General features: G+C 46.7%; 1 protein-coding gene across 3 annotated transcripts in view; it reads left to right on the top strand.

Annotated features, from left to right (window-relative positions):
- The window catches only part of adcy3a (adenylate cyclase 3a), a 143,436-nt gene that overhangs the window by 3,129 nt on the left and 114,362 nt on the right, over nucleotides 1–25,945 (top strand). For all 3 annotated transcript variants that reach the window (XM_063055376.1, XM_063055377.1, XM_063055375.1), the window contains exon 2: nucleotides 16,855–17,004. In XM_063055376.1, the coding sequence (XP_062911446.1) occupies nucleotides 16,855–17,004 (150 nt within the window). The remainder of the gene's footprint in view (nucleotides 1–16,854; nucleotides 17,005–25,945) is intronic.

The raw sequence follows: 25,945 nt of genomic DNA, 5'->3' as shown, positions 1-25,945 counted from the left end.
AAAAGGATGACAGGAGTGAAGGTAGGACTGATTAGAGATAAAGGTGGGAAGATGTGCCTGGAGGCTGTGGAAGTGAGCGAGGTCCTCAATGAATACTTCTCTTCGGTATTCACCAATGAGAGGGAACTTGATGATGGTGAGGACAATATGAGTGAGGTTGATGTTCTGGAGCATGTTGATATTAAGGAAGAGGTGGCGTTGGAGTTGTTAAAATACATTAGGACAGATAATTCCCCGGCGCCTGACGAAATATTCCCTAGGCTGCTCCATGAGGCGAAGGAAGAGATTGCTGAGCCTCTGGCTAGGATCTTTATGTCCTCGTTGTCCATGGGAATGGTACCGGAGGATTGGAGAGAGGCGAATGTTGTCCCCTTGTTCAAAAAAGGAAGTAGGGATAGTCCGGGTAATTATGGACCAGTGGTGGGAAAGCTGTTGGAAAAGATTCTTAGAGATAGGATCTATAGGCATTTAGAGAATCATGGTCTGATCAGGGACAGTTAGCATGGCTTTGTGAAGGGCAGATTGTGTCTAACAAGCCTGATAAGAGTTCTTTGAGGAGGTGACCAAGCATATTGATGAGGGTAGTGCAGTGGATGTGATCTGTATGGAATTTAGTAAGGCATTTGACAAGGTTCCACACGGTAGGCTTATTCAGAAAGTTAGAAGGCATGGGATCCAGGAAAGTTTGGCCAGGTGGATTCAGAATTGGCTTGCCTGCAGAAGGCAGAGGGTCATGGTGGAGGGAGTACATTTGGATTGGAGGGTTGTGACTGGTGGTGTCCCACAAGGGTCAGTTCTGGGACCTCTACTTTTTTGTGATTTTTATTAAAGACCTGGATGTGGGGGTAGAAGGGTGGGTTGGCAAGTTTGCAGATGACACAAAGGTTGGTGGTGTTGTAGATAGTGTAGAGGATTGTCAAAGATTGCAGAGAGACATTGATAGGATGCAGAAGTGGGCTGAGAAGTGGCAGATGGAGTTCAACCCGGAGAAGTGTGAGGTGGTACACTTTGGAAGGACAAACTCCAAGGCAGAGTACAAAGTAAATGGCAGGATACTTGGTAGTGTGGATGAGCAGAGGGATCTGGGCGTACATGTCCACAGATCCCTGAAAGTTGCCTCACAGGTAGATAGGGTAATTAAGAAAGCTTATGGGGTGTTAGCTTTCATAAGTCGAGGGATAGAGTTTAAAAGTCGCAAGGTAATGATGCAGCTCTATAAAACTCTGGTTAGGCCACACTTGGAGTACTGTGTCCAGTTCTGGTCGCCTCACTATAGGAAGGATGTGGAAGCATTGGGAATGGTACAGAGGAGATTTACCAGGATGCTGCCTGGTTTAGAGAGTATGGATTATGATCAGAGATTAAGGGAGCTAGGGCGTTACTCTTTGGAGAGAAGGAGGATGAGAGGAGACATGATAGAGGTGTACAAGATATTAAGAGGAATAGATAGAGTGGATAGCCAGCGCCTCTTCCCCAGGGCACCACTGCTCAATACAAGAGGACATGGCTTTAAGGTAAGGGGTGGGAAGTTCAAGGGGGATATTAGAGGAAGGTTTTTTACTCAGAGAGAGGTTGGTGCGTGGAATGCACTGCCTGAGTCAGTGATGAAGGCAGATACACTAGTGAAATTTAAGAGACTACTAGACAGGTATATGGAGGAATTTAAGGTGGGGGGTTATATAGGAGGCAGGGTATGAGGGTCGGCACAACATTGTGGGCTGAAGGGCCTGTACTGTGCTATGTTCTATGTTCTAAACTTTCTCCCCAGCTGCATCCTCGTATTCCCAGTACCAGGCTATTTGGGGAACACCATTAGACCCTATCAGAGTCACACCCCAACAAGATCATCTGTTCCCTGAACTCCAGTGAGGATCGATACTGGTTTATTATTGTGACATGTGCAGTACATAGGTACAGTGAAAAGCTTCTCTTGCAAACTGTTCATACAGATCAGACCAGTGGAATTAGGCAGAACAAGGTGAAACAAGAATAATTCAGAACAACGTGTAAGTTACTGAGAAAGTGCCATGCAGATGAGCAATAAAGTGCACGATCATAGTGAACCTGATTGCGAGGTCAAGAGCCCATCTCATCATACAAGAGATCTGTTCAACAATCTGATAACAGTGGGATAGAAACTGTCCTTGAGCTTGGTGGGATGTGCTTTCAGGATTTTATACCTTCTGCCTGATGGTGTAGGGGAGAAGAGAGGAAGTACAAGCTAGATTGGGTCTGATTCTGCTGGCTGCTTTACTGAGGCAGTGAGCTTCACGTCTTCAACCCTCACTGCCTCTGATGTAAACACATCCTTTAACAAGGAAGCCAACACTGTAGTTTTCCACTACTACAGAAGTTGTAACAGGACCCCACCTTCTGCTTGTTGTAACAAGTGTCTTTTCCACAGCCCTCTGGGGAGAAAGCAATTCTGGGTGTTGTCTAATGAACCTGATGGTTAGGGAGCATAAGGTAAAGGAACCCTTGAGAGACAGTGATAATTATATGATAGAATACACCCTGCAATTTGAGAGGGAGAAGATAAAGTCCAGATGTATCAGTATTACAGTGGAGTAAGACAATTAGAGAGGCTTGAGAGGCAAGCTGGCAAAGTTGATTTGAAGGAGGCACTAGCAGGAATGACAGCAGATCAGCAATGGCTGGAGTTTCTGGGAACAATTTGGAAGGCGCAGGGGTTGATTAATCCCGAAGAAGAAGTATTATTCATCCTCTTTTATAAGGAGGATGAGGCACTCGTGGCTGATAAGGGAAGTCAAAGAGAGCATAAAAGCAAAAGAGAGAGCATGTAATATAGAAGAAAAATATAGTGGAATATAGAGGATTGGGATGCTTTTAAAACCAAGCGGTATGCCAGAAATTCAAGTGTCAGATCATAGACCATAAGACATAGGATCAGAATTAGGCCATCTGGCCCAGCGAGTCTGCTCTGCCTTTTATCATGGTTGATTCCTTTCCCTTTTAACCCCATTCTCTTGCCTACTCCCCATAACCTTTCATGCCCTGAGTGATCAAGAACCCATTAATCTCCACCTTGTGCACCCAGTGACTTGGCCTCCACAGCCACCTGTGACAATGAATTCCACAGATTTACTACCCTCTAGCTAAAGAAATTCCTCCTCATCTCTGATCTGAATGGATGTTCCTCTATTTCTGGTCCTGGACTGCTTCACTATAAGAAATATCCACTCCACATCCACTCTATCTAGGCCTTTCAACATTTGAACACAAGGAATTCTGCAGATGCTGGAAATTCAAGCAACACACATCAGAGTTGCTGGTGAACGCAGCAGGCCAGGCAGCATCTCTAGAAAGAGGTACAGTCGACGTTTCGGGCCGAGACCCTTCGTCAGGACTAACTGAAAGAAGAGATAAAAGAAGAGAAGAGACAGCAACTTTGATGTGTGTTGCTTTCAACATTTGATAGATTTCAATGAGATTATTCTTCTGAATTCCAGTGAGTACAGGCCCAGGGCCTTTAACCGTTGCTCATATGTTAACCCTTTCATTCCCAGAGTCATCCTTCTGAACCTTGTATGAACCCTCTCCAATGTCAGCCCACCCTTCTTTAATAAGGGGCCCAAAATACTCCAAGTAAAGCCCTACCCGTGCCTTATACAGCCTCAGCATTACATCCTCTTGAAATTCATCCTACACGAGGACTCCCAAATCCCTTTGACTTTGGAGTTTTGAATCTTATTCCAGGGCCCAGAAGTGAGTGTAGTTGCTATGACTGAGGAGAAGGTGCTTGGGAATCTGAAAGGTCACCTGGACCAGATGCGCTGCACACCAGGGTACTGAGAAAATTGGCTGAAGTGATCGTGGAGATCTTTCAAGAATCACTAGATTCTAGAATGGTTCTGGACAACTGGAAAATTGCAAATGTCACTCCACTTTTTGAGGGAGGCCGAAGAAAGGAAATTATAGGCTAGTTAGTCTGAACTCAGTGGATGTTGGAGTCCATTATTAAAGATGAATTTTCAGGTTACTTGGAGGCACATGATAAAATAGGCCAGAATCAGCATGGTTTCCTTAAGGGACAATCTTGCCTGACACATCTGTTAGAATCTGTCACAATCCTATCTCCTTTACCATAGCATTGGAGAGGGATAGAAACATAAAAACATAGAAACGTAGGAATCCTGCAGCATAATACAGGCCCTTCGGCCTACAAAGTTGTGCCGAACATGTCCCTACCTTAGAAATTACTAGACTTTCCTATAGCCCTCTATTTTACTAAGCTCCATGAACCTATCTAAAAGTCTCTCAAAAGACCCTATCGTATCCGCCTCCACCACCGTTGCCGGCAGCCCATTCCACGCATTCACCACTCTCTGAGTAAAAAATTTACCCCTGACATCCCCTGTATACCTACTCCCAAGCACCTTAAACCTGTGTCCTCTTGTGGCAACCATTTCAGCCCTGGGAAAAAGTCTCTGACTATCCACACGATCAATATCTGTCATCATCTTATACATTTCTATCGGGTCACCTCTCATTCTCCGTCGCTGCAAGGAGAAAAGGCCGAGTTCACTCAACCTATTCTCATAAGGCATGCTCCTCAATCCAGGCAACATCCTTGTAAATCTCCTCTTCACCCTTTCTATGGCTTCCACATCCTTCCTATAGTGAAGCGACCAGAACTGAGCACAGTACTCCAAGTGGGGTCTGACCAGGGTCCTATATAGCTGCAACATGACCTCTCGGCAGGACTAACTGAAAGAAGAGATACTTTTTCGGATCTCCCCTTCCCCCTCCCACATTCAAATCTCTTACTATCTCTTCTTTAAGTTAGTCCTGACGAAGGGTCTTGGCCCAAACCGTCAACTGTGCTTCTTCCTATGGATGCTGTCTGGTCTGCTGCGTTCCACCATCATTTTGTGTGTGTTTCAGGAAAATATTTAATTGGAGTCAGGGGAAAGATGAAGCTGTCAGGCAGGAACTTGGGTAAATTGGAACCAGATGTTCTCAGGAAAGTGTACAGCAGGAATGTGGCAAATATTCAGGGGATATTTGCATGACGTTCTGCATAGGTACATACCAATGAGACAGGGAATGGATGGTGGGGTACAGGAACCATGGTGTACAAAGGCTGTTGTAAATCTAGTCAAGAAGAAAAGAAAAGCTTACAAAAGGTACAAAAAACTAGGTAGGGATAGGGATCTAGAAAATTATAAGGCTAGCAGGAAGGAGCTTACGAATGAAATTAGGAGTCCCAGAAAGGGCAATGAGAAGGTCTTGGCGAGCAGGATGAAGGAAACCCCAAGGCATTCTACAAGTATGTGAAGAGCAAGAGGATAAGATGTGAGAGAATTGGACCAATCAAATGTGATAGTGGCAAAGTGTGTATGGAACCGGAGGAGGTAGCGGAGACATTTAATGAATAGATATTTCAGTGTTCACTACAGAAAAGGACCTTTGCGATTGTAGGGATGACTTACAGCGACTGAAAACCTTGAGCATGTAGACATTAAGAAAAAGGATGTGCTGGAGCTTTTGCAAAGAATCAAGTTGGATAGGTCTCTGGGACCGGATGAAATGTACCTCAGGCTACCGTGGAAGGCGAGGGAGGAGATTGCTGAACCTCTGGCGATGATCTTTGCATCATCAATGGGGACGGGAGAAATTCCTGAGGATTGGAGGGGTTGCAGATGTTGTTCCCTTATTTAAGAATGGGAATAGAGATAGCCCAGGAAATTATAGACTAGTGAGTCTTCAGTGGTTGGTAAGTTGATGGAGAAGATCCTGAGAGGCAGGATTTATGAACATTTAGAGAGGGATAATACGATTAGGAACAGACAGCATGGTTTTGTGAAAGGCAGGTCGTGCCTTACGAACCTGATTGAATTTTTGAGGATCTGACTAAACACATTGATGAAGGTAGGAGCCGTAGGTGGAGTGTATATAGATTTCAGCAAGGCATTTGATAAGATGCCCCATGCAAGGCTTATTGAGAAAGTAAGGAGGATTGAGATCCAAGGGGACATTGCTTTGTAGATCCAGAACTGGCTTGACCACAGAAGACAAAGAGTGGTTGTAGGCGGGTCGTATTCTGCATGGAGGTCAGTGGCCAGTGGTGTGCCTCAGGGATCTGTTCTGGGACCCTTACTCTTCGTGATTTTTATAAATGACCTGGATGAAGAAGTGGGGGATGGGTTAGTAAATTTGCTGAGGACACAAAGGTTGGGGGTGTTGTGGATAGTGTGGAGGGCTGTCAGAGGTTACAGCGGGACATTGATAGGATGCAAAACTGGCCAGAGAAGTGGCAGATGGAATTCAAACCAGATAAGTGTGAGGTGGTTCATTTTGATAGGTCAAATATGATGGCAGAATGTAGTATTAACAGTGAGACTCTTGGCAGTGTGGAGGATCAGAGGGATCTTGGGGTCCGAGTCAATAGGACACTAAGCTGCTGCGCAGGTTGACTGTGTGGTTAAGAAGACATACGGTGTGTTGGCCTTCATCAACCGTGGGATTGAGTTCAAGAGCCGACAGGTATTGTTACAGTTATATTGGATCCTGGTCAGACCCCACTTGCAGTAATGTGCTCAGTTCTGGCCACCTCACTACAGGAAAGATGTGGAAACTATAGAAAGGGTGCAGAGGAGATTTAGACCATAAGACCATAAGACCATAAAACCATAAGACAAAGGAGCAGAAGTCAGCCATTCGGCCCATCGAGTCTGCTCTGCCATTTTATCATGAGCTGATCCATTCTCCCATTTAATCCCACTCCCCCACCTTTTCACCATAACCTTTGATGCTCTGGCTACTCAGATACCTATCAATCTCTGCCTTAAATACACCCAATGACTTGGCCTCCACTGCTGCCCGTGGCAACAAATTCCATAGATTCACCACCCTCTGGCTAAAAAAATTTCTTTGCATTTCTGTTCTGAATGGGCACCCTTCGATCCTTAAGTCATGCCCTCTCGTACTAGACTCCCCCATCATGGGAAACAACTTAGCCACATCCACTTTGTCCATGCATTTCAACATTAGAAATGTTTCTATGAGGTCTCCCCTCATTCTTCTAAACTCCAGGGAATACAGTCCAAGAGCGGACAAACGTTCCTCATATGTTAACCCTCTCATTCCCAGAATCATTCTAGTGAATCTTCTCTGTACCCTCTCCAACGTCAGCACATCCTTTCTTAAATAAGGAGACCAAAATTGCCCACAGTACTCCAAGTGAGGTCTCACCAGTGCCTTATAGAGCCTCAACATCGGATCTCTGCTCCTATACTCTATTCCTCTAGAAATGAATGCCAACATTGCATTCGCCTTCTTCACTACCGACTCAACCTGGAGGTTAACCTTAAGGGTATCCAGTACAAGGACTCCCAAGTCCCGTTGCATCTCCGAACTTTGAATTCTTTCCCCATTTAAATAATAGTCTGCCCGTTTATTTTTTTCTGCTAAAGTGCATAACCATACACTTTCCAACATTGTACTTCATTTGCCACTTCTTTGCCCATTCTTCCAATCTATCCAAGTCTCTCTGCAGACTCTCCGTTTCCTCAGCACTACCAGCCCCTCCACCTATCTTCGTATCGTCAGCAAACTTAGCCACAAAGCCATCTATTCCATAATCCAAATCGTTGATGTACAATGTAAAAAGAAGCGGCCCCAACACTGATCCCTGTGGAACACCACTGGTAACCGTCAGCCAACCAGAATAGGATCCCTTTATTCCCACTCTCCGTTTCCTGCCAATCAGCCAACGCTCTATCCATGTATGTAACTTTTCCGTAATTCCATGGGCTATTATCTTGTTAAGTCGCCTCATGTGTGGCACCTTGTCAAAGGCCTTCTGAAAATCCAAATATACAACATCCATTGCATCTCCCTTGTCTAGCCTACTGGTAATTTCCTCAAAAAATTGTAATAGGTTTGTCAGGCAGGATTTTCCTTTAAGGAATCCATGCTGAGTTCTGTCTATCTTATCATATGCCTCCAGGTACTCTGTAACCTCATCCTTGACAATCGATTCCAACAAATTCCCAACCACTGATGTCAAGCTAACAGGTCTATAATTTCCTTTTTGCTTCCTTGCCCTCTTCTTAAATAGCAGAGTGACATTTGCAATCTTCCAGTCTTCTGGAACCATGCCAGAATCTATCGACATAGACAATTTTGCTGAATCTAGTAATAGGTGAGTAGCACAGTGACGAAGGCAGTCTTGCATTGCTAGACCATGACCCTGAGTGTAAGTAATTTACAAGGATGTGGCCTGGATTGGGGAGCATGCCTTATGAGAATAGGTTGCGTGAACTTGAGTGAGCTTTCTCCTTGGAGCGACGGAGGATGAGAGGTGACCTGATAAAGGTCTATAAGGTGATGAGAGGAATTGATCGTGTGGATAGTCAGAGGCTTTTTCCCAGGGTTGAAATGGCTAACACAAGAAGGCACAGTTTTAAGGTGCTTGGAAGTAGGTACAGAGGAAATGTCAGGGATAATTTTTTACGCAGAGAGTGGTGAGTGTGTGGAATGGGCTGCCAGTGATGGTGGTGGAGGCGGATACGATAGGGTCTTTTAAGAGGCTCCTGGATAGGTACATGGAGCTTAGAAAAATAAAGGCTATGGGTAACCCTAGTAATTTCTACACATATTCGGCACAGTATTGTGGGCCGAAGGGCCTGTATTGTGCTGTAGGGTTTCTACGTTTCTAATTCTTTGATTAAATAACAAGTAGGGTAGACCAAGGAGAGTCAGTGGATGTTGGCCTTTGACAAAGTGCCGTACATGAGACTGTTTAACTAGAAAAGAGGCAATAGTATTACAGGAAAGATGCTAGCATGGTTAGAAGATTTACTGACTGGGGGGAGAAAACGAGTGGGAATATAGGGTCCTATTCTAGTTGGCTGTCGGTGACCAGTGGTATTGGGACCGCTTCTTTTTACATTGTATGTCAATGATTTGGACAATGGATTTGATGGCTTTGAGGCCAAGTTTGCGGACAGTACAAAGGTAGGTGGAGGGACAGGTGGTGTTGAGGAACCAGGGAATCTGCCGATTGGGAGAATGGGCAAAGAAGTGGCAGATTGAGAAGTCTCGGGAAGTGCTGGTCATGCACTTCGGTAGAAGGAATAAAGGTTCTGTCTATTTTCTAAACGGGGAGCAATTTCAGAAATCAGAGGTGCAAAGAGACTTGGGAGCCCTTATGCAGGATGCCCTAAAGGTTGATTTGCAGGTTGAATCAATGGTGAAGAAGGGAAATGGAATGTTAGCATTTGTTTTGAGAGAAGCAGAATATAAAAGCAAGGATGTAATGTTAAGGCCTAATAGGGAACTGGTCAGATGACACGAGAAGTATTGTGAGCAGTCTGGAGCCCCACGTGTAACGAAAAGATGGGCTGGCATCGGAGAGGGACCTCAGAAGGTTCAGGAGCATGATCCCAGGAATTAAAGGGTTAATGTATAAGGAGCATTTGATGGCTTTAGGCCTGTACTCATTGGTATTTAGAAAAATGATGAGGGGGAGGATCTTATTGATCTGGGACCAGAGGGCACAGCCTCAGAATACAGGGATGTCCATTTAGAACAGAGATGAGGAGGAATTTCTTAATTTCTTGAGCCAAGAGTTGTGAATCTGTGGAATTTGTTGCCATGTAATTCTGCAAAGGCCAAGTCATTGGGTATATTTAAGGTGGAGGTTGATAGTTTCTTGATTAGTTAGGGTGTCAAATATTATGGGAAAAGACAGGAGAATGGAGTTGAGATGGGATAATAAGTTAGCCGTGATGGAATGGTGGAGCAAACTCAATGGGCAAGGATGTAATACTGGAGCTTTATAAGGCACTGGTGAAGCCTCACCTTGAATATTATGAACAGTTTTGGATCGCTCATCTTAGAAAAGATGTGCTGGTATTGGAGAAGGTCCAGAGGAGGTTCACAAGGATGATTCCAGGAATGAAAGGGTTATCATACGAGGAACGTTTCATGGCTCTGTGTCTGTACTCGCTGGAATTCAGAAGGGTGAGAGGGGATCTCATTGAAACCTTTTGAATGTTGAAGGGCCTAGGCAGAGATGTGGAAAGGATGTTTCCCATGATGGGAGAGTCTAGGACAAGAGAGCACAGCCTCAGGATAGAGGGGTGCCCTTTCAAAACAGAGATGCCAAGAAATTTCTCAGCCAAAGGGTGGTGAATTTGTGGAACTTGTTGCCACATGCAGCTGTGGAAGCCAGGTCGTTGGGTGTATTTAAGTCAGAGATTGATAGGTTCTTGATTGGATATGGTATCAAAGGTTACGGGGAGAAGGCTGGGAACTGGGGTTGAGGAGAAGAGGAAAAAAAGAGGATCAGCCATGATTGAATGACGGAGCAGACTCGATGGGCCAGATGGCCTACTAAAAGCAGGTGCAGACAGACAATGGATGGGGAGGATGATGTACGGAGGCTTCCAGTGACATAGACAATTTTGCTGAATCTAGAAACCGGTCAATAGCACAGTGACGAAGGCAGTCTTGCACTGATAGACCATGACCCTGAGTGTAAGTAAGGCACATCATAATTCCAGGATTGAAAAGATTTATATACGAGGATCGTTTGATGGCCTGTACTTGCTGTAGTGTAGATGAATGAGGGGGAAATCTCATTGAAACATGTCGAAAATGGAAAGGCCTAGCTAAAGTGGAGGTGCAGAGGATATTTCCTGTAGTGGAGGAGTCTAGGATCAGAGGGTACAGCCTCAGAATAGAGGGATGTTTATTTAGAACAAAGAAGAGGAGGAATTTCTTTAGCCAGAGGGTGGTAAGTCAGTGGAATTCATTACCAGAGATGGCTGTGGAGGCCAAGTCATTGTATATATTTAAAATGGAGATTGACGAGCTCTTGAGTAGTCAGGGCAAGAAAGGTTACAGGGAGAAGGCAGAAGAATGGGATTGGGAGAGATAATAAATCATCCATGATGGAATTGCGAAACAGACTCGATGAACTGAAAGGCCTAACTCTGCTCCTCCCTTATGGTCAGGCTACCCGTGGAGTGTAATGTACAGGCCCCGTATCCACACCTCAGCTAGGATGTGACAGCTTGTATGATGCAGAAGATGTGCACCAGGATGATACCTGGGTGAAGGGTTGTAGGGTTTTACAGGAGATTTGAGGGGAATTTTTTTTTTACTCCCAGAGCATCCGTAAATCCATCACCCTCTGTGTTAAGAAGTTGCCCCTCAGTTTCCCTTTAAAGCTCTGCATTCCCGACTTAACCCTATGCCCTCTAGTTCTAGATTCATCCGAAAAGTCTGTGTCAGTGGAAGGGAAGGAGAAGAAAACATTGTTACCCTGTACATCTGCACTCCTGAGAGCCCTTGTACTTACCGTATGTGTCATGCTAGTATTTGATGTCCCAAACTACATCACTTTGGTGCCCGACACCTTTAATTACAAAAGGATAGGGGGCCTGTAAATCAGGTATCAAAACAAACTTTGTATTCACTGACGAAATCAAATTCCCAAGGAGTCATAAGGAAAGATTATAGGACGGTTAACACATGTAGACTCTCAGGACAGCTGCAAAACTGGTAATTATGGTGTTGACATTATAATGATATGGGATTAATTAGTGATCTCACAGTGAAGGATTCTCTGGGGAAGAGTGATCACAACATGATGTTTGAAAATGGGAAACTAGTTAGAAACCAAGATTGGAGGAAATCCTTATCACGGGATTCTGCAGTTGTGGAAATCCAGAGAAATACACACAAGCTGCTAGAGGAACTCAGCAGGTCAGGCAACATCTGGGGAAATGAATAAACAGTTAATGTTTTGGGATGAGACCTTTCCTCGGGACTGCAGAAGAAGAGGGAAGATGCCAGAATAAGAAGTTGGGGGGAGGTGCAGGAATACAAGGTAGAAGATAATAGTTGAAGACAGGTGGGTGGGGAGGAGGGATGAAGTAAGAAGCTGGGAGGTGAGAGGTGGAAAAGGAAGAGGGCTGAAGAAAAAGGAATCAATTGGAGAGAAGAGTGGGCCATAGGAGAAAGGAAGGAGAAGGTGATGGGCAGGTGCTGCCCTTCTCTCCTCACCTGTGCCTGGTGATCCTCCTCTTTCCAATTCTGCCTTGTAGGAAATCCATAGGAACAGAGATAGCATTAGCAAAAATGGACGAAGAAATTAATTACAATTGAAACTAATATAAATTTCACTGAGAACCAAAATCTCTATGGGAAAACTGGTCGATGAGTATCTAACTGAAGGAATTATAATGGTCACAAACAACAGGAATTCTGCAGATGCTAGAAATTCAAGCAACACACATAAAAGTTGCTGGTGAACGCAGCAGGCCAGGCAGCATCTCTAGGAAGAGGTGCAGTCGACGTTTCGGGCCGAGACCCTTCGTCAGGACTAACTGAAGGAAGAGTGAGTAAGGGATTTGAAAGTTGGAGGGGGAGGGGGAGATCCAAAATGAAATCAAAATTTTCATTTTGGATCTCCCCCTCCAACTTTCAAATCCCTTACTCACTCTTCCTTCAGTTAGTCCTGACGAAGGGTCTCGGCCCGAAACGTCGACTGTACTTCTTCCTAGAGAATTATAATGGTCGTCTTCTTCTCCTTATGCAAGTCCCAGTGCAAGTCTATCACCTCTACTGGGACACAGGGTCCATCAGCCCAGCTGGGACACAGGGCCCGTTACCCCTACTGGGATAGGGCCCATCACCTCTACTGGGACAGGCCCATCCCCCCTACTGGGACGCAGGCCACTGATAGCAGCTCACCAGAGTCCTCAGTCCAGTGCTGAAGATTGATCAGCCCCGTGGCTTGTGCTTTCGCCACGTCTTCGTACATCTTCTGGAGGGAGATCCTTCCTCTCCAGGGAATGAGGTCTTCAGACGGCTTCTGATGGTGTTTCTGGAGCTCTGGGATTTTATGTGCCAGAGTTCCTAGCCCCATGCCCAAATCTTCTTGTTTTATAGCCAGGCTTGGGACTATCTGTGGTGGAATTAGAGTGGTGGTAGAAGGAAGGAAAAGGCCTGTGAAGTACTGAGCAACACGGGTGGATGTGGGTTGGGAGATGTTTATTGACCAGAAAAGGATAAACATGGAATAGACAAAGAGAGGGAGTGAATTCATTGGGAAACTCTGATATGTTAAAAAGAAACAAGCAGCAGGTTCAAGAAGACAGCACTACTAATGGCTATTTAAAACTGAGAAATCCCTGTACCTCATGGGGTTTTAAATTCCTGTTCCTCACGGGATTTAGTGTCCTGTCCTATGCAGCGTTTTGACTTAAACTGTGGACAATTTCTTCCCTCACCCAGCAGCTCTCCCGGATGCCGGGTTCCTCACACCGTGCCTACAGACATTTTTATCTGCACAGAAATGTCCTGTCTCAGAGGATGAAGAATCTGTGCTATTCTCTGCTCCTGCAGGTGGGGGACACCCCAGCCTCCCGGACAGCCACACCTGCACCGGGTGCGTCGAGCTGCATCTCCTCAGGGACCAGGTTAGGGAACTGGAGATTCAGCTCGATGACCTTCGTCTGGTCAGGGAGAGTGAGGAGGTGATAGCGAGGAGCTATAGGCAGGAAGTCACCCCGGGGCCTGGGGAGACAGATAACTGGATGACAGTCAGGAGAGGGAAAGGCAAGAGTCAGATACTAGAGAGTACCGCTGTGGCTGTCCCCCTTAACAATAAGTACTGCTGTTTGAGTACCGTTGGGGGAGATGGCCTACCTGGGGGAAGTAACAGTGGTCACACCTCTGGCACAGAGTCTGGCCCTGTGGCTCAGAAGGGTAGGGAAAGGAAGAGGATGGCAGCAGTGATAGAGGACTCTATAGTTGGGTCAGACAGGCGATTCTGTGGTCGCAAGAAAGAAACGCGGATGGTAGTTTGCCTCCCAGGTGCTAGGGTCCGGGATGTTTCTGATCACGTCCACGATATCCTGAAGTGGGAAGGAGAACAGCCAGAGATAGCTTGACAGAGCAGGCGTCAGAGTAGAGGGAGACAGAGTAGGAAGGCTTTGGCTCAACCGTGCTTAGGCGATAAAGGGTTGAGGCGAGGTAGGTTATCTGTTTAGAATACAGACAGAAAGAATGTGTGTGAGGCCAGTTCTCTGTGCTCAGTGTCAGACATGGGAGGTCCTGGAGACTACCAGCCTCCAAGACGGCCATATCTGCGCTAGGTGCGTCAAGCTGCAGCTCCTTAGGAACTGGAGATGCAGCTCAATGACCTTCGTCTGGTCAGGGAGAGTGAGGAGGTGATAGCGAGGAGCTATTGACAGGAAGTCACCCAGGGGCCTGGGGAGACAGATAACTTGATAACAGTCAGGAGAGGGAAAGGCAAGAGTCAGATACTAGAGAGTACCGCTGTGGCTGTCCCCCTTAACAATAAGTACTGCTGTTTGAGTACTGTTGGGGGAGACGGCCTAGCTGGGGGAAGTAACAGTGGTCACACCTCTGGCACAGAGACTGGCCCTGTGGCTCAGAAGGGTAGGGAAAGGAAGAGGATGGCAGCAGTGAAAGGGGACCAATCAAGTGGTGACAGTGGAAAAGTGTGTATTGAACCGGAGGAGATAGCAGAGGTACTTAATGAATACTTTGCTTCAGTATTCACTATGGAAAAGGACCTTGGCGATTGTAGTGATAACTTGCAGTAAAGTGAAAAGCTTGAGCATATAGAAAGAGGATGTGCTGGACCTTTTGGAAAGCATCAAGTTGGATAAGTCGCTGGGACCAGATGAGATGTACCCTAGGCAACTGTGAGAGGCGAGGGAGGAGATTGCTGAGCCTCTGGCAATGATCTTTTCATCATCATTGAGGACGAGAGAGGTTCCAGAGGATTGGAGGGTTGTGGATGTTGTTCCCTTATTTAAGAAAGGGAGTTGAGATAGCCCAGGAAATTATAGTCCAGTGAATCTTACTTCAGTGGTTGGTAAGTTGTTGGAAAAGGTCTGAGAGGCAGGATTTATGAACATATGGAGAGGCATAATATGATTAGGAATAGTCAGCATGGCTTTGTCAAGGGCAGGTCGTGCCTTATGAGCCTGATTGAATTTTTTGAGGATGTAACTAAATACGTTGATGAAAGTAGAGCAGTAGATGTAGTGTATATGGATTTCAGCAAGGCATTTGATAAGGTACCGCATGCAAGGCTTATTGAGAAAGTAAGGAGGAATGGGATCCAAGGGGACATTGCTTTGTGGATCCAGAACTGGCTTGCCCACAGAAGGCAAAGAGTGGTTGTAGACGGGCCATATTCTGCATGGAGGTCGGTGACCAGTGGTGTACCAGGGATCTGTTCTGGGACCCCTGCTCTTCGTCATTTTTATAAATGACCTGGATGAGGAAGTGGAGGGATGGGTTAGTAAATTTGCTGATGACACAAAGGTTGGGGTGTTGTGGATAGTGTGGAGGGCTGTCAGAGGTTACAGCGGGACATCGATAGGATGCAGAACTGGGCTGAGAAGTGACATATGGAGTTCAACCCAGATAAGTGTGAGGTGGTTCATTTTGGTAGATCAAATATGACGGCAGAATATAGTATTAATGGTCAGACTCTTGGCAATGTGGAGGATCAGAGAGATCTTGGGGTCCGAGTCCATAGGACACTCAAAGCTGCTACGCAGGTCGATTCTGTGGTGAAGAAGGCATACGGTGTATTGGCCTTCATCAACCGTGGGATTGAGTTTAAGAGCCGAGAGCTAATGTTGCAGCTATATAGGACCCTGGTCAGACCCTGCTTGGAGTACTGTGTTCAGTTCTGATCACCTCACTACAGGAAAGATTTGGAAACTATGGAAAGGGTACAGAGGAGATTTACAAGGATGTTGCCTGGGTTGGGGAGCATGTCTTATGAGAATAGGCTGAGTGAACTCGGCCTTTTCTCCTTGGAGCGACGGAGGATGAGAGGGGACCTGATAGAGGTGTACAAGATAATGAGAGGCATTGATCGTGTGGATAGTCAGGGGCTTTTCCCCAGGTCTGAAATGGCTAACACGAGAGGGCATAGTTTTAAGGTGCTTGGAAGTAGGTACAGAGATGTCAGGGGTAAGATTTTTACTCAGAGTGGCGAGTGTGTGGAATGGGCTGCCGGCGATGGTGGTAGAGGCAGATATGATAGTTTCTTTTAAGAGACTCTTGGATAGGTACATGGAGCTTAGAAAAATAGAGGGCTATAGGTAACCCTAGGTTATTTCTAAAGTAAATACATGTTCGGCACAGCTTTGTGGGCCGAAGGGCCTGTATTGTGCTGTAGTTTTTCTGTGTTTCTATGACCTCATCGTTAGATGTGTTTAAGGTGGAGATGAATAAAAACATTTGAAAGAGCAAAGGGTGAGGGTTGTGGGCCCTGACACAGGAGAGGAGTTGAAATCAGGATTAATCAGACATGACTGAACTCCTCTCAATTCCCTCACCCTCACCCTCAGTAATCCCTCTGCTCCTCTCAAACAGTCCCTCACCCTCAGTAATCCCTCTACACGTTTCAAACAGTCCCTCACCCTCAGTAATCCCTCTACTCCTCTCAAACTGTCCCTCACCCTCAGTAATCCCTCTACGCCTTTCAAACAGTCCCTCACCCTCAGTAATCCCTCTGTTCTTTCAAACTGCCCCTCACCCTCAGTAATCCCTCTGCTCCTTTCAAACTGACCCTCACCCTCAGTAATCCTTCTGCTCCTTTCAAACAGTCCCTCACCCTCAGTAATCCCTCTACTCCTCTCAAACTGTCCCTCACCCTCAGTAATCCCTCTGCTCCTTTCAAACTGACCCTCACCCTCAGTAATCCTTCTGGTCCCTCACTCTCAGCGAATCTACCTGTCCTTTCACTGTTTGTGAACTCCTCCAGTGCACGAGCAGACATCAGTGCCTGATGCTCACACTTGATTTGATGTTTTCCTTTTCCAGCTGATGGCCAACATCGGGATCTACCTCTGTTCAGTCACAGTAGGGATTATGTCCCATTACATGGCAGATCGCAAACATCGCAAAGCTTTTCTGGAAGCACGGCAGTCCCTGGAGGTGAAACTGAACCTGGAGGAGCAAAGTCAACAGCAGGTGAGGGTTGAACGGCCCAACCGCACACTCTACACCCTACCCCACACCCTCCACACCTCCCCACACCCTGCACACTACCCCACTCTCCACACTACCCCACCGTCCGCACCTCCCCACACCCTCCACACCTCCCCACCTCCGCACCTCCCCACACCATCCACACCTCCCCACACCCTCCAACCCTCCATACCTCCCCACACCATCTGCACCTCGCCACACCCTCCACACCTCTCCACACCGTCCACACCTCCCCACACCCTCCACACCTCCCCACACCGTCCACAACACCCCAAACCTCCCCACACCGTCCACACCACCCCACACCGTCCACACTACTCCACACCCTCCAAACCACCCCACACCGTCCACACCTCCCCACACCCTGCACACTACCCCACCCTCCACACTACCCCACCCTCCACACTACCCCACCGTCCGCACCTCCCCACACCCTCCACACCTCCCCACACCATCCACACCTCCCCACACCCTCCAACCCTCCACACCTCCGCACACCATCTGCACCTCGCCACACCCTCCACACCTCCCCACACCGTCCACACCTCCCCACACCCTCCACACCTCCCCACACCATCCACAACACCCCAAACCTCCCCACACCGTCCACACCACCCCACACCGTCCACACTACTCCACACCCTCCAAACCACCCCACACCGTCCACACCTCCCCACACCCTGCACACTACCCCACCCTCCACACTACCCCACCCTCCACACTACCCCACACCGTCCGCACCTCCCCACACTCCGCACCTCCCCACACCCTCCACACCTCCCCACACCCTCCACACCACCCCACACCATCCACACCTCCCCACACCCTCCAACCCTCCACACCTCCCCACACCATCTGCACCTCGCCACACCCTCCACACCTCCCCACACCGTCCACACCACCCCACACCCTCCACACCTCCCCACACCGTCCACAACACCCCAAACCTCCCCACACCGTCCACACCACCCCACACCGTCCACACTACTCCACACCCTCCAAACCACCCCACACCGTCCACACCTCCCCACACCCTGCACACTACCCCACCCTCCACACTACCCCACCCTCCACACTACCCCACACCGTCCGCACCTCCCCACCTCCGCACCTCCCCACACCCTCCACACCTCCCCACACCGTCCGCACCTCCCCACACCCTCCGCACCTCCCCACACCCTCCACACTTCCCCACACCGTCCACACCACCCCACACCGTCCACACCTCCCCACACCTCCTCACTCCGTCCACACTACCCCACACCATCCACACTATTCCACACCGTCCACACCACCCCAAGCGTAAAGCCAAAGCTACAGAGGAATGGCTTAAAAACAACAGTTAATGTCCTGGAGTGGCCAAGTCAGAGTCCAGACCTCAATCCAATTGAGAATTTGTGTCTGGATATGAAAAGGATTGTTCACTCATGATCCCCATGCAATCTGACAGAGCTTGAGCAGTTTTGTAAAGAATGGGGAAAATCTGCAGTGTCCAGATGTGCAAAGCTGATAGAGACCTATCCACACAGACTCAAGGTTGTAATTGCTGCCAAAGGTGCATCTACTAAATACTGGCTTGAAGGGGGTGAATACTTATCCAATCAATTATTTTGTGTTTTATATTTGTAATTAATTTAGATCACTTCGTAGAGATCTGTTTCTAACTTGGACATGAAAGAGTCTTTTGCTATTGATCAGTGTCAAAAAACCCAAAATAAATCCACTGTGATTCAACGTTGTAAAACAATACAACATGAAAACTTCCAAGGGGGTGAATACTTTCCGTTGGCACTGTATATATCCTGTGCCTTCTGAATTGTTTTCAGAAATTCCAGCCATTGCTGCTCTGCCATCATCCCTGCCAGTGTTCTTTTCCAATCAATTCTGTCCAACTCCTCTCTCATGCCCCTGCAATTTCCTTTACTCCACTGTAATACTCACACAGCTTCTTCTCAAATTTCAGTCTGAATTCGATCACATTATGATCACGTGCCCTCGTTTACCTTAAGCTCTGTAATCAGTTCAGGTTTATTGCACACACCTGAAACCCGCTGGTTTCCTTGGCTGTGTAAGTCTAGGGGAAACTCTCTCCGGTCCCGCCAAACCTGTGAGACGGAGATGGCTGTCCCAGCCCAAACCCCGGTTAGCGTGGATACTGTGTAATTTGATATCCTGTTACAAGTTACTGCCATGAAAAACAGGCAGTGCACTGCATACAATTAAGGGCATTATATTTATGAATCTTAACTCAAGGGTTAGTAAAGAAAAGGGCCTATTCTAATTAAAGAGTCAAATGTGCATAAGTTGGAACTCATCTGGAACTTCCCTGTCACTCATGCACTAGGCTGGGCCCTCAGTCAGCGTGAATGCCCGCACCACCTTCCAAAAGTCGCTCACAACCCATCTCGAACAAACAGGTCTCCCACTGGATCCTATACTACGACCGGTTCTCCCCAGCGTCTTCTCTCTTCATCTCCCGGCGAACAAAAACCGCGACCAACCTTAGTGAACCTCAGCAGAGAAACTTCCCTCAATTCAACCATCCTAATCGGATGGCACACATTCCTCCACATCCCTTATCTTCAACAGTAACCCAAACAAACTGAAAACCAGCTGCTCTTACAGAACTGCTGAATGGAATACATACAGCATAACAGTTAAAATATGAACCAGGGCATGACACACCCAGACCAGGATAGCTGATCCTCCAGTGGGCTAACCATGAGCTGCTCTATGTTAGCCTAACATCGGTGGTGGAGAAACTGCTAGAGTCAGTTATCAAAGATGTGGTAACAGCACATTTGGAAAGCAGTGAAATCATCGGACAAAGTCAGCATGGATTTGTGAAAGGAAAATCATGTCTGACAAATCTCAGAATTTTTTGAGGATGTAACTAGTAGAGTGGATAGGGGAGAACCAGTGGATGTGGTATATTTGGATTTTCAAAAGGCTTTTGACAAGGTCCCACACAGGAGATTAGTGTGCAAACTTAAAGCACACGGTATTGGGGGTAAGGTATTGATGTGGATAGAGAATTGGTTGGCAGACAGGAAGCAAAGAGTAGGAATAAACGGGACATTTTCAGAATGGCAGGCAGTGACTAGTGGGGTACCGCAAGGCTCAGTGCTGGGACCCCAGTTGTTTACCATATATATTAATGATTTAGATGAGGGAATTAAATGCAGCATCTCCAAGTTTGCGGATGACACGAAGCTGGGCGGCAGCATTAGCTGTGAGGAGGATGCTAAGAGGATGCAGGGTGACTTGGATAGGTTAGGTGAGTGGGCAAATTCATGGCGATGCAATTTAATGTGGATAAATATGAGGTTATCCACTTTGGTGGCAAAAACAGGAAAACAGATTATTATCTGAATGGTGGCCGATTAGGAAAAGGGGAGGTGCAACGAGACCTGGGTGTCATTATACACCAGTCATTGAAAGTGGGCATGCAGGTACAGCAGGCAGTGAAAAAGGCAAATGGTATGCTGGCGTTCATAGCAAGAGGATTCGAGTACAGGAGCAGGGAGGTACTACTGCAGTTGCACAAGGCCTTGGTGAGACCACACCTGGAGTATTGTGTGCAGTTTTGGTCCCCTAATCTGAGGAAAGACATCCTTGCCATAGAGGGAGTACAAAGAAGGTTCACCAGATTGATTCCTGGGATGGCAGGACTTTCATATGATGAAAGACTGGATGAACTAGGCTTATACTCGTTGGAATTTAGAAGATTGAGGGGGGATCTGATTGAAACGTATAAAATCCTAAAGGGATTGGACAGGCTAGATGCAGGAAGATTGTTCCCAATGTTCGGGAAGTCCAGAACGAGGGGTCACAGTTTGAGGATAAAGGGGAAGCCTTTTAGGACCGAGATTAGGAAAAACTTCTTCACACAGAGAGTGGTGAATCTGTGGAATTCTCTGCCACAGGAAACAGTTGAGGCCAGTTCATTGGCTATATTTAAGAGGGAGTTAGATATAGCCCTTGTGGCTAAAGGGATCAGGGGATATGGAGGGAAGGCTGGTACAGGGTTCTGAGTTGGATGATCAGCCATGATCATACTAAATGGCGGTGCAGGCTCAAAGGGCCGAATGGCCTACTCCTGCACCTATTTTCTATGTTTCTATGTTTCTATGAAGACATCTTGTAGGCACTCTAGAAACTGCCCCCCCTTGGAATCCTGCACCGACCTGATTTTCCCTCTCTACCTGCATATCGAAATCCCCCGTGATTATTGTAACATTGATCTTTGGCCTGCGTTTTCTATCTCCCGTTGTAACTTGTAGACTACATCCTTGCTACTGTTTGAGGATCTGTAGACAACTCCCATCAGGATCTTTTTACCTGGCAGTTCCTTAGACCATTCGAAGGATAGTGGATAGTTCCTATCCACAATGTTTCAACACCTTCTGACCCTATGTCACTTCTTTATAATAATATCATTTTTTAACCAACAGAGCAACGCCACCCCCTTTACCTTCCTGCCCGTTCTTACGATACAATGTGTATCCTTGGACATCAAGCTCCCAGCTATAATCTTTCAGCCATGATTCAGTGATGCCTACAACATCATACCTGCCAATCTGCAACTGTGCTGCAAGTTCATCTACCTCATTCCATATGCTGTGCACTTTCAGATACAACACCTTCAGTGCTGTATTCACCCTTTCCGATTTTGTCCACGTGGTCGCAGGGAGAACGTACAAGCTGCTTACAGACAGCAGCGGAAATGAAACGCAGGTTGCAGGTGATATGCTCACTCCTACAAGACTGTACCACATTCATGTTCCTTGTAAACCTTTCCCCTTCCACCTAAAACCTATGCCCCACCCTCCCTAGTTTTGGACTCCCCTACCCTGGAGAGAACACTGTGACAATCCACCTTATCTCTGCCTCTCATAACTTAAAACATTTCTATAAGGTTACTCCTCATTGTGCTGTGTTCCAAGGAATAAAGACCCTGCTTGGCCAACCTCTCTCTGAACTCACCGTGGCAACATCTTAGTCAGTCGTTTCTGTATTCTTTGCTATTTATCCATGTATTTCCTGCAACAGGGTGAACATAACAGTATACATACAGTTGTCCAACTGCAACACAGCCTGCTGACAGTTGTACTCAGTGCCCGCACTGATGAAAGCCAAAGTGTGAGACCGTACTAGGAGCACAGTGTACAGCTGTGGCCCCCTGTAATAGGAAAGACATTGTTCCAGGTGTTCTTACAGAGGGAGCATGCGGTCACCATGGGTGCAGCGGGCATTTCCGGGAACGGTAGCCCCCAGGGTATTAACTCTTTTAATAATTATGTTTTAATTTGAAATTGAATTTGTGCACTGTCTTGTAAATACTTGATGTACTTTGTGCATATCATGTGGGCACGTGGCCAAGTGGTTAAGGCATTGGACTAGCGATCTGAAGGTCGTGAGTTCGAGCCCCAGCTGAGGCAGCATGTTGTGTCCTTGAGCAAGGCACTTAATCACACATTGCTCTGAGATGACACTGGTGCCAAGCTGTATGGGTCCTAATGTCCTTCCCTCGGACAACATTGGTGTTGTGGAGAGGGGAGACTTGCAGCATGGGCAACTGCCGGTCTTCCATACAACCTTACCCAGGCCTGCGCCCTGGAGAGTGAAGACTTTCCAGGCGCAGATCCATGGTCTCGCAAGACTAACGGATGCCTTTGTGCATATTTGTGTAAATAAACTCCGTAGTTTTGTAAAAACAAAGGAAATATTGTTGAGCTACTCTGTGGCCCTTCTTTTATTTGTTTCACACAGGAGGCGTCAATTCTGCCACATTAGCATTAATCTGTGAAATTGTTCCAGCATAAATATTCCCTCTGCTGCCTCCTGTTTGTCCAGAAGTTGGCATCATTGTCAAGTGAGGGAGAACATTCCTTACTGCTTTACCACAGTCCTGTAGATACAGAGTCTAAAGAACATAGAACATAGAACAGTACAGCACATTACAGGCCCTTTGGCCCACAATGTTGTGCTGACCCTCAAACCCTGCCTCCCATATAAGCCCCCAACTTAAATTCCTCCATATACCTGTCTAGTAGTCTCTTTAACTTCACTAGTGTATCTGAGTGAAAAACCTTCCTCTAATATCCTCCTTGAACTTCCCACCATTTACCTTAAAGCGATGTGCTCTTGTATTGAGCAGTGGTGCCTTGGGGAAGAGGTGCTGGCTATCCACTCTAACTATTCCTCTTATTATCTTGTACACCTCTATCATGTCTCCTCACATCCTCCTTCTCTCCAAAGAGTAAAGCCCGAGCTCCCTTAATCTCTGATCATAATGCATACTCTCTAAACCAGGCAGCATCCTGGTAAATCTCCTCTGTACCCTTTCCAATGCTTCCACATCCTTCCTATAGTGAGGTGACCAGAACTGGACACAGTACTCCAAGTGTGGCCTAACCAGAGTTTTATAGAGCTGCATCATTACCTCACGACTCTTAAGCTCTATCCCTCGACTTATGAAAGCTAGCACCCCATAAGCTTTCTTAACTACCCTATCTACCTGTGAGGCAACATTCAGGGATCTGTGAACATGTACCCCAGATCCCTCTGCTCTTCCACACTACCAAGTACCCTGTCATTTACTTTGTACTCTGCCTTGGAGTTTGTCCTTCCAAAGTGTACCATCTCATACTTCTCCAGGTTGAACTCTATCTGCCACTTCTCAGCCCACTTCTGCATCCTATCAATGTCTCTCTGCAATCTTTGACAATCCTCTACACTATCTACAACACCACCAACCTTTGTGTCATCTGCAAACTTGCCAATCCACCCTTCTACCCCCACATCCAGGTCGTTAATAAAAATCATGAAAAGTAGAGATCCCAGAACAGATCCTTGTGGGACACCACTAGTCACAATCCTCCAATCTGAATGTACTCCCTCCACCATGACCCTCTGCCTTCTGCAGGCAAGCCAATTCTGAATCCACCTGGCCAAACTTCCCTGGATCCCATGCCTTCTAACTTTCTGAATAAGCCTGCCATGTGGAACTTTGTCAAATGCCTTACTAAAATCCATATAGATTACATCCACTGCACTACCCTCATCTATATGCCTGGTCACCTCCTCAAAGAACTCTATCAGGCTTGTTAGACACGATCTGCCCTTCACAAAGCCATGCTGACTGTCCTTGATCAGACCATGATTCTCTAATTGCCCATAGATCCTATCTCTAAGAATCTTTTCCAACAGCTTTCCCACCACAGACGTAAGGCCCACTGGTCTATAATTACCTGGAATATCCCAACTACCTTTTTTGAACAAGGGGACAACATTCGCCTCCCTCCAATCCTCCGTTACCATTCCTGTGGACAACAAGGACATGAAGATCCTAGCCAGAGGCTCAGCAATCTCTTCTCTCGCCTTGTGGTGCAGCCCAGGGAATATTCCGTTAGGCCCCAGGGACTTATCCGTCCTAATGTATTTTAACAAGTCTATAAGACCATCAGACATAGGAGCAGAATTAGGCCATTCAGCCCATCAAGTCTGCTCCGCCATTTCATCATGGCTGATCCCGGATCCCACTCAACCCCCTACACCTGCCTTCTCGCCATATCCTTTGATGCCCTGACTGATCAGGAAACAATCAATTTCTGCCTTAAATATACCCATGGACTTGGCCTCCACTACAGTCTGTGGCAGAGCATTCCACAGATTTACTATACTCTGGCTAAAATACTTCCTCCTTACCTCTGTTCTAAAGGGTCGCCCTTCAATCTCAAGGCCATGCCCTCTATTTCTGGATACCCCCATCATAGGAAACATCCTCTCAACAGCCCACCCAGTAGGGTTCAATGAGATCCCCCCGCATTTTGCTAAATTCCAGTGAGTACAGGCCCAAAGCTGCCAAACACTCCTCATATGTTAACCCCTTCGTTCCTGAATCATCCTCGTCAACCTCCTCTGGATTCTCTCCAATGACAATACGTTGTTTCTGTGACACGGGGTTCAAAACTGTTGACAATACCCCAAGTGTGGCCTGACTAGAGTCTTATAAAGGCTCGGTATTATCTCCTTGCTTTTATATTCTATTCCCCTTGAAATAAATTCCAACATGGTAAAAAAGTAAAGATAGCGTGCAGTCAGACTGTCAGGAAGGGCAGGCAGGTGATGGGACTTAGTTGCAGCCAGCAGGATGAGTATCAAATCATTAGGAATGCAGAGTCAGAAAGGATAGCAAATATGATACTCAAGGTATATCTAAATGCGCGTAGTCTAAGGAATAAGGTGGATGATCTTGTTGCACTATTACAGATTGCCGGGTATGATGTTGTGGCCATCACTGATGGTTGTGGTTGGGAGCTGGATGTTCAAGGTTACATGTTATATTGGAGGGATAGGAAGGGAGGCAGAGGGGCTGGTGTGGTTCTACTGGCAAAGAATGGCATCAAATCAGTAGAAAGATGTGACATAGGATCGGAAAATGTTGAATCCTTGTGGGTTGAGTTAAGAAACTGGGAGGGTAAAAGGACGTTGATGACAGTTATATACAGGCCTCCCAACAGTGGCTGGGAGGTGGACCACAGATTACAACAAGAAATAGAAAAGCTGAGTCAAAAGGGCAAGTTTTGGTAGTCATGAGAAATTTTAACATGCGGATCGATTGGGAAAATCAGATTGGTAATGGATCTTAAGAGAGTGAGTTTGTTGAATACCTAAGAGATGGCTTTTTAGAGCAGCTTGTCATTGAGCCTTCTAGGGGATCAGCTATACCGGATTGAATGTTATGTAATTCAGGGGTCCCCAACCTTTTTCGTACTGCGGACCAGTTTCATATTGACAATATTCTTGCGGACCGGCCGACCGGGGTGGTGGGGGGGGGTAGGGTTGCCAACGTACAAGAGTAGCAGTCAAATACGTTGGGTTTACCCCGAAAAAGACTACAATGACCATGAAGCCTTGT

Source organism: Mobula hypostoma, chromosome 8 (assembly GCF_963921235.1).
Source record: "Mobula hypostoma chromosome 8, sMobHyp1.1, whole genome shotgun sequence".
In the NCBI taxonomy this organism is placed as follows: domain Eukaryota; kingdom Metazoa; phylum Chordata; class Chondrichthyes; order Myliobatiformes; family Myliobatidae; genus Mobula; species Mobula hypostoma.
The sequence above is the reverse complement of the archived record's forward strand: the minus strand, read 5'-3'. Positions and strand labels throughout refer to the sequence as shown.